Source organism: Sphaeramia orbicularis, chromosome 21, assembly GCF_902148855.1.
Source record: "Sphaeramia orbicularis chromosome 21, fSphaOr1.1, whole genome shotgun sequence".
Taxonomy (NCBI): Eukaryota; Metazoa; Chordata; class Actinopteri; order Kurtiformes; family Apogonidae; genus Sphaeramia; species Sphaeramia orbicularis.
In genome coordinates, this window is record NC_043977.1 from 41,655,191 (window position 1) to 41,675,140 (window position 19,950).

The following is a 19,950-nucleotide window of genomic DNA, read 5'->3' on the forward strand; positions in this document are numbered from 1 at the left end:
GTTCTGCTTTGGTTCCAGATGTTCCTTCGATGTAGAGGCTGATGATTCTAAAGTTGCTCATCATGTTGTCTTGTCTGGGGGCCGAGGGTTTATCCTTTTACCACCCCTGGAGGGTATTCAGCTTTTTTTGTGTTGTAGCAATTGGTCTCCTTACAGATTAACAGGGGCACCAATGTGAAGGTTTGCTACTTCCCCCAAACCAATGACAAGTGCCACAAGTGGGGATTCCACCAGCCCTGAATGCCCCTGTGGTGCAGCGGTCCAATCAGTGGAACACATCATACATTGGTGCCCGTGGGGCCCTCATTGCTCTGACAAAGACCTTCAGGAAGTAAATAGTACTGTCCTGGAATGGAGTTGGCATTGGTGCAATAAGCTATGATGATTTGCACACATAGGGCCAGATCTACTAAAGGTTTGCATGTATTAAAATGTGTGCAAACTCACTGCACACACAAAAAAATGTACAAACTGATTTACTAACAGTGCGCACTAAGGGTTGTGTCTTTCAAAGGTGCAAAATAGCGCATCTGCATCCAGTTAGTACATTTGACACAATGAATATGTAATATGGGGCGTTTACACACAATTGTGCGTGTGATGGGAGGAGAAAATGTAACTATACTAATTTAGCACACGCAAAGTGATTTATCAAACCCAAAAGCAATGTTGCTCATAGAAACTGTGTCTATATTTAACACATCTCAAAAGGAGGTGCAAACGGGTTGGATGTGTAATTGTGCACACATGGAAGTGGTTAGGAGACATCGAAATGATGAAACGAGATGCAGAGAACGCATTTTTCACCCTGGTGTGAACATTTTTGGAGTGACGGAAGAAAAAATAATTGAGACATATCTGCCCCCCCCCATACACACACACACACACACTCACACACACACAAACCCACACACACACTTTACAGTACTCATTTCCACTACTGATGATTGTGATTAAAAATACCCACTGACATTAGACTACAGTGTGACAAAATCATGTGCGCCTGACAGTCATTCAATCCAACAACCCCCACGACCCCCGCCACACACACACACACACAAACACACACACACACACACCTTTAAAATGAAAAATAAAATAAATGAATGAATGAGTCATGTAATACCTTCTATGACAAAACTCCTCCAACGTTACATTTCCTTGCGTCTGGATCATTCAGTCACTGTTCCCATTAGTGCTGGTGTATCCCAGAGCAGTTTAGCACATGCAGAATCCTCATTTAAATAGGGAGGTCTGCAAGACTTTGCACCTGTTGTAATTTGCTCAAGCAAGCTTTGTAAATCACCCGCAAACCACGGTTCAACCCCACACACAAAATTCGAGATTGCGAAAGCAAATTAGTACACACAAATTGGGATCTTAGTAGATCCAGCCCATGAGGTAAAAACCTCTGACGAACATTTCTCTGAGTACGTCATAATTGTTTGTCAGCAGCAGCAGTTGTAGTCCATATTGAAAATATGCCCAAACTTCGAGCCAATTACCTAAAAAGTTCAGTTGTTGGTTGTATTAATGAACACAAGTGATTGAACGGGACAGATCAGCACAGTCAACAACCTGGGGGGGGTGGGGCGTGAAGTGGCTCATTTGCATTTAAAGGGCCAGCGCTCAAAACGACCTTTCTGGTGTCATTACTCAGAAATAGGGTTGAAGATGGACCTGTGGAGTTGAATTAATGAAGAATTCAGACCCAAGCATAGCATTTACAGTTTATGTAGACCACAGGGAAATGTCTGAAAATGCATAATTTCATTTTAAAAAGTTAAATATCACTCCTTTAAAGAAAGGTTTAATCCAAACACTAGACATATGGGTTAAAAAGGCTGAGACTAAATCATTTCTGTGCAAATACTGTTTAACTCATAAAGACCCAAACTGTCTCCAGTGGCCAAAAGCATCTACTGATCTAAACTACCAGTTGATCCACTAATTCTATCAGCAAATGTGAATAATTGGTGTAAAATGCAGTTTTTCATCTTTTCATGGTCATCAGATATGACCCATTTGGACGTTCAGAGGCTCGGTAGTGAACGTGGAAACACCGTCATCTTCTACAACATTGATTCACCAGTAAAACCCATGGAGTTGGATCAATGACAGTGGATGGACACACTTGGTTTATGTTCAGTTAATGATGGATTTTGCTGAAAAACGCATTGGGTTTATGTTCAGTTAATGATATCTTTGTTGAAAAAGTCGCTTTTTCTTCAGTTTCTTCTGTTTCTGATATAATAACCCTCAACTTTAATCTGAGCTTTCATCTACATGATCAGCAAATTAAATATAGGAAAATACCTGAATTTCACTGAAAAAAAAACAACACAAAATACAGAGGATAATATTATAATAAATGGTGATAAATAGAGAGAAAAATTAATTTGGGAACTGCCACCAAAGTAGCACTGGGTCTTTATGGGTTTAAAAAAAAAAAAAACTAGTTACATATCAATTTTTGCCATTACCATTGATATGAAAGTGTTTGCTGTGATAACATTTTTGTCACCCATCACCCACTGCTTTAGCCTTGATTTAAGTAACACATCCCATGATTCCATCCTGTCCAGTAGTGACTCTTTAACTATGGTCTTGATGACTTTAAATTGTTCCATAAACTGTCAAATGAAGTGTTTGTGAGGTGCTTTTGTCCGGTTAGTGCCAGTATTTACTGTGAGGCTCCAGCTGAAAAGTCCTTAAACAGTCGACTGAACTACAAACCCTAAACATCAATCAGGCTGTGCGGAAATCTGTGTTTTCTGCCAAGTGGCTCTGAAGGAAATGTAAGTGCTGCCTACAAAGAAAAAGCAAGAGAGATGGACATACATTAGAAAAATGTGACCAAAGGCAAATAATAAAAAGTGATGGATGTTGACACCCTCTGTCCGCTGCTCTGTGTTACATGTCCATTGTCCCCCTCTCCCCCTGTGTACTTGTAGCAGTATTTTTCCAGAGATCATGCATTGTTTAACCTGACCAAACATGGCTGGAGGGGTTTTTGTGTCTCTGGGTCTGTGAGTGTGTGTGTGCTGCACATAGAGATGTGTTTGCATGTGCAGGACGAGGCCTGGTTGTGCTTGAAACTCTGTCATGGAGACCAGTCGAGTCGGTTTCTGCCTCTTTACTCAGGAAGCGAGACATTCAAGTGAAACTGAGAAAAGACTGCGACTCAGTGAAAAGATAAAGTAGAAAGTAAAGTATAAACCCTGGATATTTAAACGCAACAAAAACTAAAATCTGTGATTTATTTGGACCTTTAAAAGGGTTAGGAAAAGTTTACAAAAGTTTAACAAAACATTTCGTTGAGTTCACTAACAGCTAAAATACATCTGGTAATCACACCATGTGCATATGTGTGCATATGCACATGGTCTACAACCGCAATGTAGATATGTAAATAATATTTAATTTTTAATTCTAATTCTTTATTTATATAAATATTTATATTAGGGCTGTCAAAATTAACACATTAATACGGATTAATCCTTTGTCATGATTAATCTGATTAACCCATCTGCAGCACAGAATGACTCTGAACGTCTCTGCCAACGCATTTGGGTCAGTTTGTCCAAGTAGAGTTAGCGTCATGCATGAGTAAATGGACCCTGTGGATGGAAATATGAGGACAAAAAAACACCAAGACAGAATAGTTGTTTCAAGTTGTTTTGTTGAAACTGCTGAAAGTGTTTAATAAACATGTTAAGTGCATATATATTCCCTTCTGTCCTGAGTCTGTTTGCTCATGCAAAACGACACGCAATTAAAACCCGTTTAACCCTGATCATATTTTCAGGGGAAAAACGCCTAAAAAGACATACCCAAAGTAAATGAAGAATTACTTCACAATAATAAGGTTCATATGGATGTTCTTGGTGTCTATGGACATTTAGAGACCTCACAGAATCTATTCCTATTGTCTAAAATACTGTATCTATTACTATGCCTGAGTAAACTGTAACAAACTAAAAGAGAAATTAGAATTTTTTATCCTCGCCTGTTTTTTTTTCGGCTGGATTGATGATGATATGCATCAATTAACTGTTCGTGTTGGAGATTTTTAATAGCGTATATTTTACCCCACAAAGATTAAAAATCATGTTTGAACATTAAAGTTTGCACTAAAATACACTTCTGATGTACTTTTATTAACATTAGGGTCTAAACTTTGAGCAAAAGTTGAAAAAAACATCCATTGTCCTGATTTATTATGTATATATATATATATATATATATATATATATATATATATATATATATATATATATATATACACACACACACACACACACATATATATATTTATTTATTTATTTATTTATTTATTTATTATATTTTTATAGTAGACACCGATCATGTAGATGTTCATAAAAGCTCAGAGTAAAGTTGAGGATTATTGTGCCAAAAATAGAGAAAACTGAAGAAAAAGTGTCTTTCAGTCCAGTCTCTCATTAACTGAACATAAAATAAGTGCCTTCACCCACTGTCATTGATCCAACTCCATGGGTTTTACCAGTGAATCAACACTGTAGAAGATGACGGTGTTTCCATGTTCACTACGGAGCCTCTGAACGTCATATAGGGTCATATCTGATGACCATGAAAAGATGACAAACTGTATTTTACACCAAAAATTCACATGCATTGATAGGATTAGTGGATCAACAGGTATTAAACAGTTTAGATCAGTGAATGATTTTGGTCACTGGTAGATGTTTGGGTCTTTATGGATTAAATCTGGTTGTTAAGCGTGACGTCCCCTCTGGGTTAGAACAGTCAGCAATGGTGGGTCCAGTGGAGGCACCAGTCAGGGTTAAGAAAGAGATAAATGCATTTATTCAACTCAAATACAGTAATGAATTTCCATTAGTTTCAGTTCCTGATCCACTTACAGCAGTGCATCGCTTCACTTTTAGCTCCTTTGTGCGTTGGCACATGTGAAACACTTCATAAAATCCATTTTCTCTAACAAGGGAATCCATAAAGGTCCAGTTTGACAGATTTAGTAGAAATTAACGGTAGCTTGGGTCTGATATAGCATTTTCTTAGTTGTACAAGAATACTAACTTTACTCTGCATCATCACATGTAAAGAATGACAACTGGATGAGTTGTATGAACACATAACTGCAGCAGATTGAATACACAGGAATGGACCAAAGTGGACAACAAGATGAAACAGGAAGTGATGTCACAACTTAAATAGCTTTCTGCCCTTCACCTTTATCCACTGAATTTTCTTTTTGAATTGACTAATAGCACTTTCATGACATTTCTTGCAAAGTGTTGAGCCATGACTCATGTTTGTACATTGTACAGACTAGTGTTTTGATTTATGCTCCTTTTAAATACCGTCATGATTCCTCACCTGTTATCATTCACCCTGCAGACAGAGTGAATACATAGGACTAGAACATAACATAATCAGTGGTGTAGTCCAGGGTATACGGCGGTATACAGAGTAGACCTACTTATTTTTCAGTCAGCATTGTGTATACCTACTTCTAATTCCCCCTAATATGCACCATTCAGTAGTATCTGAGCCAAACTGCTCATATTTTCCCCTAGGATGGTGAAGCTATGACCCGCCCTACTCTGCCTCTAATTGGCTAGTACTTGGTACCTTCACTGATTAGATTGGTTAACTTTAGGCATGAGGACTGATGAGCCAATCAGAGGCAGAGTAGGGCAGGTCATGCCGAGAAAAAATATTGCTAAATTAGCTCCAGAGCCAGGGCTCTGCTTAGCGCTGTCCACCTCTGGAACCTGATTGGACACCTCAGGTGCCAGTGCCACCCCAGTTGACTGACAGGTCACTGGACGTCTCATTGAAAGATGCATGATTATTGGAAATGCAAACATGAAAGGCAAAATAAACATCTTTCAAATGAGTGACACATATCGAGAGAACCTAGAAATATATAATTCTGAGGTAAGTTTTAAGGTGGTTTCAGAATGAGTCACTGTTTAAAACTACTGGACATATGACTGCACATTTAGAGGAGAAGAGATGTCGCCAATAGTTCAGCTATACGAGTAGGCTAACGTTATCCTATGTTTGCCTCATGTTGAATACATTTACGTTCATGCAGCTGCTTGTGTGACTTATAATACCTACAAACTGTTCCTGATCAAGTCATGATAATTTTGTAATAGTGAGCCAATACTGACGGATTTTGGGGTAAACTAAATAGAGTAGTCTGACATGTCACTGTTTCTACAACAGCGTTTTTATGGACTACTTTAAAAAAAAAAAAAAAAAAAAAAAGGAAAAAATTGAGAGTATACCCACTTCTCCAGGGACCACTACACCACTGGATATTATATGACTAGTGCGTTGGCCTGTGGGAACCACAGGTCATATTAATACTGTTATGTAGGGGCCGGAGTGCGTAAATGTGTTGTCCCTGTTTTAAACTTCATTTCCCATCATGCAGCGTGTTACCGCACTTCCAGTCAACTGTCATGGACAGCACAATGTGATTGTAAGGTAATTGTATTCCAAAATTACTAATATCTCCCAAAATACTGATCCTATCAACTTCCTGAGATATTTCATGTGAATATGGGACTATTCCTCAACTGTAGGTTCCAAACTGGCCAGGTGGAAATGTCTACATTTCTCAGAACTGTGCAGATACGCACATACACACAGATGGTCTGAGACCTTCCAGTATTATGATACAATATAATGTAATTTAATGTAATGTAATTTAATTTAATTTAATTTAATATATATACAATTGAGACAAATCTTTGTACTTTGGTCAGTTAAATGAAGGTTGTTAAAATAAGTTCTATCATTTCTGGAACTAGAGTTCGTAAATATGCAAAGTACATAACCAAAAAAACTCAATTTCCCCCAGGGATCATTAAAGTATTCTGATTCTTATTCTGAAAAGGCATGTTTTGAGTGACTGGTCTCTGTAACCCTGTGTTTGTGTGTGTGTGTGTATATATATATATATATATATATATATATATATATATATATATATATATATATATATATATATATATATATATATACATACACACACACACACACACACACACATATATATATACATATACATACACACACACACACATATATATATATATATATATATATATATATATATATATATATATATATATATATATATATATATAATTTTGTGGTTTTAATAGTACTGTAAAAGTTCTGGAACACATTTAAATGACCCACTGTGTAACCTGAAACAACAAATGACGCCACACACAATCTTGTACGACCCCCCCAAAAGGAAAAGGAAAAAAGAAAAAAATTTGTCAAATACAGGTTTCACATGCACTGAATTAACACTCTACAGGACACAAACATAGTGTACATTCCATACTGGATGAAAACAGTGACAAAATACCACAATGCATGAAGAGCTGCAGAAACAAATATTAAACCGAGGCTTTGACAAACACTGGATGAGAATGAAACATTACATGATTCAGACCAACTGTTCAGTTCATGCAAAAACTAAAACAGCCTCAGGTTTTGAGACAAAACACTTCTTACATGTTACATCCATTAGCTCTGCAGTTATTGTAAGAAACATTATATATAACTTCAGCATATTTGGGCAAAAGTTCCATAATTACCTGAATATTTTGTAATTTCAGAGGCCTGAGACGTTTACTCTTTACCTGTGTTTTGTGGGAACCCTTATTTTGTCCAATCACAGGTGTTTTCAGACAGGTAAGGGGGTTAAATATGTGACTGAGGACTTTAATTACCGATCATTGGTCAGATTGAGTCACACTGGACCTGGACTTTACTGCTCTACTACATGTCTCAACACAAAAGCTTAGAAAAAGGGACTTTTCCACAAACAGCAAGCATGTAAATTATTATTGTTATTTTTAAAATTATTTTTATTTATTCTTCAGAAGAAAATTTTTATTCGCATTGTTTTTTTTCATGCCTAAAGAGGAATAAAAACACTCAGGAAAACATTTTGATTAAGGTTCTCATAATTCGTGCATGAAAGGGTTAAAACTAACTGAATTAGTGACAAAAAAAAGTCAAAACTAAATAAAACTAAACTTTAATGAAAAATCCAAAACTAAACTTCAAGCTAATGACCTAAAATGTTCAGCTCTTGGTTGAACGGAACAGAGCAGCAAAGTCAACAACCTGGAGGGGGCGGGGCATGAAGTGGCTCATTTGCATTTAAAGGGCCAGCGCTCAAAACCACCTTTCTGATGTCATTAGTCAGAAATTGGGTTGAAGATGGACCTGCAGAGTTGAATTAATGAAGAATTCAGACCCAAGCATAGTAATTACAGTTTATGTAGACCACAGGGAAATGTTTTAGAATGCATAATTCAATTAAAAAAAAAAAAAAAAAGCTAAATATCACTCCTTTAATCTACGGTTCCAAACATTATACCAAAATTGCAGACTGGTAAATACAATAGAGAAAAGTGTATGAGTAACTTGTTGTGGCTCTGAAGTCGAGTTTCATAAAAACATTGGCTGCAGCAGTGACAGAAACAGGAGCCAGGTGCTGCTTTGCAAGTTGCATTAACTGATGCTGTTTTTATTAAAAGAGCATTTTCAGGTTCTTAGAGGCCCGGTGGCATGGTATTAAACACATGTATTCCATTTGTATCATAAAGACGAAACTCTGGAGGTTAGAAGATAAGATTTCTGCAGCTTTTTTTTCATGTAAAACCACAAACCACAGTGGAGTGAAGAGGAGATGGAGGGTAATGTGAGATGGATATAAAAATTAAAGGTTAACACGCTCTCTGGAGCAGCATCAGCATGTGCACGAATGGAAAAAGAATTCGGTCATGGCAAATTGCTGCATCACCTAAGTCTACACCGTGAGTCATTCGCTGTAGATAAGTCGGCGTGTTTATTTAATGACATCTGGAGATTCAGTGATAAACGGGGTGGGGGTAAACAGGGAGGGGCTCTTCCTGTCAGAGCAGTAAAGGACGCAGCAGACATTGAAGACAGTAAACGATACAAGACGTTGATATTCACACACAAGGAAGAGAGGGATGCTTGTGACAGGAGCTTCTTTTCCTGGGCTTGTGGGTAGTGACTTGTGTGGTAATGCAAACGCACAGTGAGGCTGAAGGTCGAGCCAGTTAAAGCGCTTTGAAGTGCTCCTAAATGTTCATGTTCACAGAAGCCATGTCCAGGCTGTTATTACCCAATAAAAGCTGCTGGCAGAGGGGCCGAGTGTTTTCCACTGAGGCCAGATCAGCAGGAACACACTGACTGATCTCCCCACTAAACCACTTCCCCGCCGATGGAGACGGAAAACATCTCTGGTTATTAAACTGCATCACCGGGATGTCCACAGGACGGGACAGCAAGACTAAAACATGGTCACAGAGCCTACCGACGTCATCTGAGCTGAGATGAAGGTTATCAATACTGAAACCCATAACAGACAAATGTCACAGAAACAAGATTCCACTGACTGGCTGTGATTCATTCATTTATCTAGTTCTGCTTAACCCTTTATCGGGCAAGTGACTATTTTTGGTCATTTCCACACACATTACAAGACAGTGACAGCAACAGTTCCAGTGAGTCAACAATCTCAGGTCCAATGTGGTCTCCAGGGTCTGTAAGGTCCACCTCTGCATGAACAGTGAGTGGACCTGCTTTGTTAGGTACCATGAAGTAATGGTACTAATGTAAGGAATGATGTTCAAAGGGAGAATGTGGATGTGGACAGGGGTCTGGACCAGCACTGATGGTGGTCTAATGTTCTGAAGATGTTCCTTTCACCTTATATGTGTTTTTCTTGTATTTTATATATACTTTGATTTTATTTATGTTTTTGCCACTTATGGGTAAGGAAGCAAATATGGTAACTTCACTGACCTTGACTTTCTACATGACAATAATAATAATAATAATAATAATAATAAAATTATATGTATGGGGCTGTCAAAATTAATGCATTAACACAGATTAATCCAGCATCATGATTAATCTGATTAATCATTTTAACCCATTTAACCCATCTAAATGACTCTGAACGTCTCTGCCAATGCATTTGGGGCAGTTTGTCCAAGTAGAGTTACCAGTAGTGACAGGCAGCAGAACCAACCCATTAAGATGGAAGACACTAAACAGCACATCGGCTCTCTGGATGGAAATATGATGATGAAAAAACCAAGATGGAACAATTGTTTCAAGTTGTTTTGTTGCAACTGTTGAAGGTGTTTAATAAACACATTAAGTGCATACATATTCCCTTCTTTCTTGAGTCTGTTTGCTCATGCAAAATGAAATGTGATTAAAATAAATTAAACACTAGAAAAGCACTCGGAGAGCGCAGACCTCCGCCAAGGCAGATCAGTGCCCCCCCCATCATCATCATCAATTTAATCATTTGTCCCTTGTGCCAGTATCAACAGTTCCTGAAATTTTCATCCAAATCCATCCATAACTTTTTGAGTTATCTTGCACACAGACAGACAGACAGACAGACAGACAAACCGACGCCGGCAAAAACATAACCTCCTTGGCGGAGGTAATGAATGATATTTAATCATGATTAATCCACAGCAACCTTGTGATTAATCTGATAAAGACATTTAATTTGACAGCACATACACACATACATACAGCTCTGGGAAAAAATAAGAGACCACTGTAAAATTATCACTTTTACTGATTTGACCATTTACAGGTATGTGTTTGAGTAAAATGAACATTTTTTGGTTTATTCTCTAAACTTTTCACAACATTTCTCCCAAATTCCAAAAAAAATTGTTATTTACAGCATGTACTTGTGGAACACCACATATGGTCAAAATAACAAAAAAAAAAAAAAAAAAGCTGTGGTTTTCAGACCTCAAATTCCGCAAAGAAAACCAGTTCATGTTCATTTCTAAACAACACAATACTAATGTTGTAACTTAAAGTTCACACATCAGTATTTGGTGAAATAACCCTGATTTTCATGTGTCTTGGCTCTCCTCCATTACTGTTGGATGACTTTATGCAGCTCCTGGCAGAGAAATTCAAGAAGTTCAGACATGTTCGATGTCTTGGGACCATCCATGTTCCTCCAGAAGTTTTCAAAGCGGGTTCAGGTCTGGAGACTGGGCTGGCCATGACAGGGTCTTCATCTGGTGGTCTGTCATCCACACTTCTATTGACCTAGCTGAGGCCAGGAGCAGTGTCCTGATAGAAGAACCAGTCCTCAGAGTTTGGGAACATTGTCACAGTAGAAGGCCAGTAGTTTTCAGCGGTTATTTTTTTATTCCAATTCCTTTTGCGGTACTAATAACACTGTTTTTGCCTGTTGTAAGAGGATAGTGATGACCACAGTAGTGCTTCTTCTTAAATAAGACATGGATCAGGTGTTTACTCAGTAGAATAATGTGTGTTTGAGTTGGAATTCAACAGACACAGGAATGGAATGGCTGTCATTCATGCACACATGCTGATTTCACAGGAAACTCCAGTGGTCTCTGAATTTTTTCCAGTTTATATAATTTGTTTGTGAGATGTTAAATGAAGAACTCTGGGTTATTTTTAGCGTGGTATTCATACTTCTACTTAATGTAATGGATGTTAAAGCTTGAAAACTAGTAAACGATAATTAAAAAAAAAAAAGGGGGAAAAATGTTCTTTTTGTGCTGTATACTGAACTCTACAAAAGATGCACAGCTACATTACTGAATATGAGTGAAATGAGTCAATGTTTTGCTAGTGAATACTACTTCCATTAGTTATAATTTACAAGAATATTCTAACAAACCAAACTTCTACAAACTTAACAAAAGCCACTGACCATTTTGCATTTATCAATCTTTATTCATTATTTCCTCTTCAAACACATTTTCCTGATGTACATGTACATTTCCATTCAAAAGGAAAAACTCAAGTGAGGTAAAAGTGCTGAAAAATGAAATAGTATAATGGTTGTACCATCAAAGTCATCGTCACAATCACGAAGCTGACAAATAAGCTCTTTGCATTAACTATTTCAAAAAAATATATATAATAGTGCGACAAATTTCATATTATTCCCCACTTTCTAAACTTGTAACCACAGGCATCTCCCTCATACACACATGCAAATTAAGCACACACACCTCCACACATGAACGTAAACACAAATCTGCTGCAAAAGAAAAGAAAAATGACTTAAGAATCTGCAGGAGAGCATCCAAAGGGCCCCCATCACATTCCCATGGTGTAAGACTTGTACTTTAGACAAGTGCAACCACTAAATATCTAATCCAGAGCTTCCTCTGCAACCCCTGGAGCAAAGAATACATCTACAGGTGTCATAAATAATAAAAAAAAAAAAGAAAAAAAACACACTGCACTAATAAACAAAAGCCCAAAGTGGGACCATCAACAGTGGGGTCAGCGAGAGAAGCGGCAGGATCATTAACACTGACGAGTTTACAGCAGAAAAAACTAAGTGGGGCCAGGAAATGAAAAGAGAAAATAAAGGCAAAACACACTTCATCCTCATGTTTTTTTTCCCACATTGTTCTTCACAAAATATTCAATATACAGACATCAACCCTGATGAAGGAAGCCCTGCTGCACCCACTTCCACCCGCAGGGAGTTTTTTAAAGCTTCATTTAACAGGCACTCGTTTTCAGTCAGAGAAAAGCCACAATAACCGTAAACATGTGGAAGGGAAGGGTTATAATAAACACGCATTAGGACCATTTACATCCTGGACTGTTCTGCGTGTCTTGAGAATGCTGAATTGTTGTTGCATTTCCTTTGACCTCGCACTTTAAATGAGCGACGTCACTAAGAAGCCGATAGAAGAGAGACTTTTCCACGGTAACGTCAACCTGTGGAGGCTGCGCCGCTGGTTCCCAAAAACAGCTCCAATCCATCATCACTCAGAACATAAACAAACCGAGGCATGATCGAGAGCTTCTGGACCGCGGATCCACAATGGGGATTACACATTTTGTCCGTCGGTTTCTCAAACAAGGCAGCAAAGATCACATCAGGGTAAGAGTCTGATGACAAATCCAGCTGTTACCACTACAGGGGCACAACCCACAGAGTGATGACAAGGAGCTAATGGATGCACAGATAAACCCAGCGCTGCAGTCTGACCTCAACAAGCTAACCCCAACACAGAGTCAGGACAACAAGATGCAGAGATACATTAATACTAAGGTAAAGACACAAAATCCACCAGGAGGGGGGATGTTAATGTCAAGGGCAGTTCAGCCCCTCCTGAAAGAAAACATAAAAGGGGACAAAACAAAGCAAAAAAAGCCCTCAAAAATACATCTTGTCCCTGAGAACCAACCCCCTCCAGCAGTTGACCATGCTAGCTTATGTACATTCCTCTCAGGTGGCCATAGTCAGAGTCAAATAAGGCCTGTTTAAAGTGCTTCTGCGATTCTGACCTCCAGCTACTTCGCCATAATGCGGCGTGTCAGTGCACTTCAGGTATTGCTTTGGTTTTGATTGGGATAATAAAACTGTCACTGAATCAGATTTGGTCAGGTCATTCCAGAGAAGTCACAGCCAAAACATCTGATAGTTTTCTGTTTAGAAATGCTGGGTGTAAATACTTTTTTTTTTCTCCTCTAGAAATAAGGACAAACCAGGGCTGGACATTTAGGCAACACTAAAGGCAACATGGCTGTCAGAGACAACAAGGCCCACATTTGTCAAAAAGGACAAAAATGTGGGGTAGGAAAAAAAAATTTATAAGACTGATGGGAATGACTGAAACTAAAAAGGACAAAAAAGAAAAAAAAATAAAGAAAAACACGTAAAAAGGGAAATAAAAAACCAAAAAACAAACCAAATTTGCTCCCCAACCAAAAACTGTTTTCTCCTGTTTCTGCACTTTTCTAATAACTTTTCTTGTTTTTTTTTTAACCTTTCCATTTTCATTTCTATTAAAACAACCCATTAAAAACTAAATCACTCTCCAAAAAGTGAAAGGCACTTGAGTTGCTGGTTGTATGGCCGACTTTGGTCCACAGAGGCGGTTGTTAAAAACACTATGGCAGTCACGTCCCATACGAAAGCTCACCAGCTGAGAGAGCACAACATGCCCCGACCCTGGGGTGTGACCTGCAGAGGAGGCCAAGCTGACCGGCCTCTGACAATGCTCTAACCATCCAGATAAGAGGCGCTTGTGGTTATCTGGTGTAAACATGTGCCGCTGCAGTGACACAAGGAGCAGCAGCGACAAAACGTAAGGGCTTCTGAGGAATTCAGGCAAAAATAAGTACATTGGGGGGAGGGGGGGTGATAGTAATTTGTATTACATGACTTTACATTTTGTCAACTTCAGAAAAGGGAAGGGGAGAGATGACGGGCGTGATTCACAGCTTAGTAAAGCCACTCTAAAAAGTATTCAGAATTGACAGCTAATTATAGGAGTGGCTTTAAATAGATCGTCATCATCCATCATAGCTAGAGGTGGTGCGGTTCAAGTATGTTGTGGCATCCGCATTAAATCACAATATGAAGTCTGTAAAGGGGAGTGGTATATGTCAAAGAGGCACGCTGACGTTTTTTTTCCCCCCGCATGCCAGTCGCACTCCCTGGTGTCTGAGCTCCTATGACCACAAAAGGGGTTCAGACACTGTGTTCCCAACTGGAAAGGAGAGGACAGGAAGGGAACTCCTACATATCAGAAGTGGCAGTGCTGCTGCTGATGATCGCACGCCCATCTGCCAGATCCTCCCCCCAGGAAAAAAGAAAAAGCGGATAATTATAGAGAGTCGGAGAGCTGCGTCAGAGGAGGATCTCATTTCAAGGCTGCTGTCGAGCCCGCAATGGCTGTGAGGCCAGGGACAACCCTGGAGCCCACCATGTGCTGCTCCTTTTAAGGGAAGACGCATTCAGTAAGCCTGTCCACTCCAGGACTCCCAGGCAGCGAGGCCAGACACATTCTCCCAGAAGACCCACTCTGCCCTGTCAGTCAGACCCTCACTGTGGCCTGTGATCCAGCTTCTGGAGGCCTGTGAGGGTCTGACTGAAACGTAACTGGATTAAACATGGAGGGGGAGCGTATACTACACTGAAATTCACAGTGGCAAATTAAAAAAAAAAAAAAAAAAAAATACACATTTCCTCTGGCATTGTTTACTCAGGCACTGCTGGCATATTAAGGAAAGAAGATGTATGTACATGTCAAACTGAATTAAAACAAACTTCTTTCTGATGTGACCAAAGTTAGTAGTGTATCAGCTTTCTTCCCTCCCCAGTGAACTAAACATAATCTCCAGGGATACAATTTTAACACCAGTGCTCTGATATTTTTTGCAGGCATCCTCTTTACATTATCTGATCACCATTTCCTTATTTTCTGCTTTTTTTCTGGCTTTTCACATTTTTTCCATAGGAGAAAAATTAACAAATTTAAGGCTATAATATTTTACTTTTTTCTGTTTCTTTTTAGCCTGTACTTAACTTATTGGGGGGGGTAAACTTGGCAGTTAAGGCACGTAACACAACTCCATTAAGAGTAAGATTAACAGAAAAACAACCAAACATGATGGGAGGGGGATCTACATGACACTTAAAAATATCACTTTGTGTCCAATGACCTAGACAGCTCTAGATATAAAGGAATGAGAAAGGATTCCAAAAACAAAGCAAAACACTTGTCCACTTAAATATAATCATTTGTGCCTTGAGAGAAACAAAGCATTTATTGCCTTATTTTACATTTTTTGGGAGGTTTTTTTTTTTTGCCGTCCCTCTTCTCCAAAGCAGCAGCAGTGCGTGCCCTCTTGTACATCCATTCACATCCATCCACCTGTCTGCTCTGTCAGTTACACGGCAGCCATGTTGGAATGTTCTGGTTAGCCACATAGTAGTTGCTGAAGTTAGGGTCTCTGACATAAGGAGCTGGCTGGTAGTAGCAGGTGACACAGGACGCATCTGGGATGGCGTTCTGCTCTGCCAGCACTCTGAAGGCCATGAGTGAGATGAGGTGGAGGGTCTGCCGTCGCTCATGGCCCATGAGGCACACCGTGCTCTCATTCACCACCCGCCGCAGGATCATGAGGTAATCGTATTTGCTCTTCTCCTCGCCTACGAAGTGGCTCTGGAGGTAGGCCTCTACCTTGCGCTGCTGCTCACCAATGTCGGGGAAGTCGATGAAGAAGCGTGAGCACATGTACCGCTCAAGTGCCTTGAACTCCTCCTCACTGGCAGGCCGGAAATCCCGCACCAGCAGATTGCAGTACTTCAGCAAGCCCCCTCCTCGGATCTCCTCAGGCCGCTTAGTGGCGATGAGCTTGTTCCGCAGGTGGCTCAGCGCCATGCTGAAGTCCCCGTACATGCTCTCTCCCTCGACCGTTGGATGAAGGGTCTGCGACATCGGTGTCTTTGCCAGGTCATAAAAGGTAAGCATGGAGTCTAACACGATCTGAAAGGAGTCCACACTGAACTCAAACTGCCGGCGTATTGAGTCCACAAACTTTAGCTCAACATTGCGTCCATTATTGTTGGAGAGGGAGATGAGACTCCAGCGATCCTGGTCTGTGTTCACCTTGACCAGCTTCTGGACATAAGCCTCTTTCAGAGTCATGGGTGTGATTTTCTCTTTGTTTACACCCTCAGGGAGAAAGTCCAGCAGGGTACCAAGCACCACCTCCTTTATCAGCTGGAACTCAGCCTCATGCGGCAGGTCCACCCTGAAGATCACATCCAGATCCTTGTAGCTCCAGCCGATGTCTTGCACCAGCACATGGCTGGCTGTGGAGCCATTCAGACGCATGTCCTTCACTCTGATGCCGCTCAGCTCCAGGCGGGAGCGTACCCGTGCCACAATGTCTTTCAGACGCACCTCCAAGGTGGGGAAGTTGCCCCGGCCATGAACAGGCACAGCCTCGGTGAGGACCTCATTGAGACGGTTCACCTGCTCCCAGGTCAGGACACTGACAGCACAAGACTTGGCTTCCATGTTGTTCTCCATCTTCTCACAAGGCTTAGATAGACTAAAATGACAAATGACAAATGTTAAATGGTTATGGGGTTTGATTTCAGACTGTTTTAAAACATACTTATTTGACTAAATCACTACTGATTCACATAAAAACCCAGATTTGGTTGAAACACAGGTCTAGAGTCAGTGAATTCATTAGTAAACAGTGAATGAGTGGTCTGAAGTGAAAGCAGCAGCATCCTGCCCGTTCACTGGGAGCACGAGGAGACCTGCTCGTGCTCACTGAAAAGCACAGAGCGCATGAGGCTTCTAGAACAGCTGAAACGCACGAGCATGGCTTTTATTCCAGAACCGCTGAGAGACAAACACTGAGCTAGCTTAAAGGCACCGGAACCGATAAACAAATACACACAGCCCCAAAAACCTCACCACGTCAAGTTAATTTACACACATTTCTCATCAACATCACCGTCGGTGGAAGAGGTTCAGTCTTCTAGAGTTTAAGGCAAAATTAATGAGTTTTCATCAACCGCTGGCGTATGAAACGGATACAACTTTCACAGAACTTTGACACGTTAACAGACGAACGGCACAATATAACTGCACGTGTAGCTGGAACACAGCTTTACATTCAACGATTTAACTTTGAATCAGTAAGAATAAGATAAAATAACAAAACCCCGCGTTAACTACTCATAGTTTAAATACATCCAATTTATCACAAGAAACATTAATGTAATTTTTTGGGGGTTAACAAACCGTGTACCGTGACATTAAAGAAAGATGGCTGAAAGTCGTACATACGTTTCCAAAAGCGGGTTCAGAGAGCATTTAAACCCCGAATTGTAGGTATTAACCGTGCAGAGACCTCCACATAATCCACAGCTCGGACATACACATGCGCCGCTGGATAGAAAGTACACCGTTGTCTGCTGTGAAGACACGCCTGTTTTATAAAGCCGAAGAACAGCCCACCGAAACGGATCCGCGGCCGTGGTACGACACAGCTGCGCAACAGGGGCAGTGTCTGGAACATGTACTGAGTAAAACACGAGTAAAAAAAAAAAAAAAAAAAAAAAAAATACAATTGAAATAAAGACACACGTTTGATATATTTACCCAAAAGTCAAACAGGCATCACCGGCAGATACCACAGTCCTGAAATCGATGAGTTTGAAGATATCAATGCGCCAAAGGAAGCCTCTGATTGGTCAACGAGGTTTTTGTGTTGCTAAGTAACCAGGCGCTTCTTCACGCAGGCAACGTCCTATCCACCGCCGCTGTGTGACATGAAACAAACAAACAAACAAACAAATAAATGATGCTAGAAAGTATTAAAATAAAATCAGTGAAAAAAATTAATGGTACTAAAGAGAAGAATCATTAAAACAAATATTTCAGAGGGTTTCATTATATTTACATTATTATTATTATTATTATTATTATTATTATTGTAAGAGAAAGACAACTTGAGCAGAGTTAAATATAATAAGAAAGAAAGAACCAATAACTTCTGTTTAATAATTTCCCCAGCAAACAAACAAATAAATAAATAAATGATGTTAAAAAATTTAAAATAAAATCAGTGAAAAAAATAATGGTACTAAAGAGAAGAATCATAAAAAAAATAAAAATAAAGAAAAAATCAATGGGTTTCATTATATTTACATTATTATTATTATTATTATTATTATTATTATTATTATTATTATTATTATTATTATGATGATGATGATGATGATGATTGTAAGATAAAGACAACTTGAGCAGAGTTAAATCTAATAAAAAAGAAAGAACCAGTAACTTCTGTTTAATAATTTCCCCAATAATAAATAAAATAATAAATAAACAATAAGATTGATTAAAGATTTGCTACTCATATCAGAGTAACAAACTATGTCCTTACAGTTTGTTTGTTTGTTTGTTTGTTTTTTTATATGTATGTTTTCTTGTTCATGCTTGAAGTAAAACATAGAGTGCATAACGAATGTATCCAACCACCCAACATCAAATGTACATTTGACACCACAGCCGCCTGAAGTTCACAGCACTGGTAATTAGCAGGATCACATTTATATTTTGTGATGGTTAATACGTCAGTATGCAGAAGCTCTCTAACTGAAATGATATTTTTAATATTAGATGATTATTATTGTTATCCATCAATTTTTAAATGTTATTTATATTTTCAAATCTGTTTTACAAAAAAATCCATACAAAATAGTGAACAATTATTTCTTGATTAAAATATATAATCATAATTATTTACTTGGATTCCTGAGTAGAAAATGTAGTTTCAATGGTTGAATATTATGCTTGATTAATTTGTGATTTCTCAGGGAAACCCAGTGAGTTGATGGAAATCTGGTATTTAAAAAAAAGGTGAATTCAGTGTGAAATTCCTCATTCCTGTTCAAAATGGTAAAACATCAAGAGCTCACTGAAAATGAGAGAGTATTTAACATGAGTATCACTGAGGCAAAAATTAGATGAACATCCACATTCCAAATCCCCACAGAAGATTAAAGAGGTTTTGTTGTTTTTCTTTACATTATTTTAAGTTATTTATTATATGTCACATATTGTATATGTTTTTAGTGGCATTATTTCTGCTTTATGTGTTGCAGGGCAGCTTGTTTTTGCCTTTGTCTAAGTCAAATTTCTCTCACAGGAGACAATAAAGTGAACCTTGAACCTTTAAATGGTTAAAAAAGTGTTACCACCAGGATCTGACATCAGGGTAAATGACTTCAAATCACTGTGGAAATAGGTTCTACTGAATAAATCTGGCACACTGTTTTTCATCAGTAAATTTACTATGTTAAGAAGGCAACGTTTAATCTGCCCTCAATGGTAAATATAACAAACATGATAAAATGACTTTCTGACCATAAAACCATGAATGAAAACAGCCTTAACAGTCCCAGTCCCATTTAGATGTAAACACAGATGTCACTTTATTCACTTTTCTTCCAGTTTAGATGTCTTTGTGATTGAAACTACTACTGTTCAACAAATAACCACAAAATCAGAATCAACC

General features: G+C 38.9%; 1 protein-coding gene across 1 annotated transcript; it reads right to left on the reverse strand.

The window, feature by feature from the left end:
• Positions 1-11,796: 11,796 nt before the first annotated feature.
• On the reverse strand, positions 11,797-17,848 carry tent5c (terminal nucleotidyltransferase 5C). Its single transcript, XM_030125533.1, has 2 exons — positions 17,715-17,848; positions 11,797-16,962 (listed from the first exon to the last, which is right to left on the reverse strand). The coding sequence occupies exon 2, from the start codon at positions 16,938-16,940 to the stop codon at positions 15,789-15,791; it is 1,152 nt and encodes a 383-aa protein (XP_029981393.1). The 5' UTR covers positions 16,941-16,962; positions 17,715-17,848; the 3' UTR covers positions 11,797-15,788.
• Positions 17,849-19,950: the final 2,102 nt, after the last annotated feature.

Coding starts and splice junctions, on each gene's coding strand:
- tent5c (XM_030125533.1), bottom strand. CDS start 16,940: ATGGAGAACAACATGGAAGCCAAGTCTTGTGCTGTCAGTGTCCTGACC.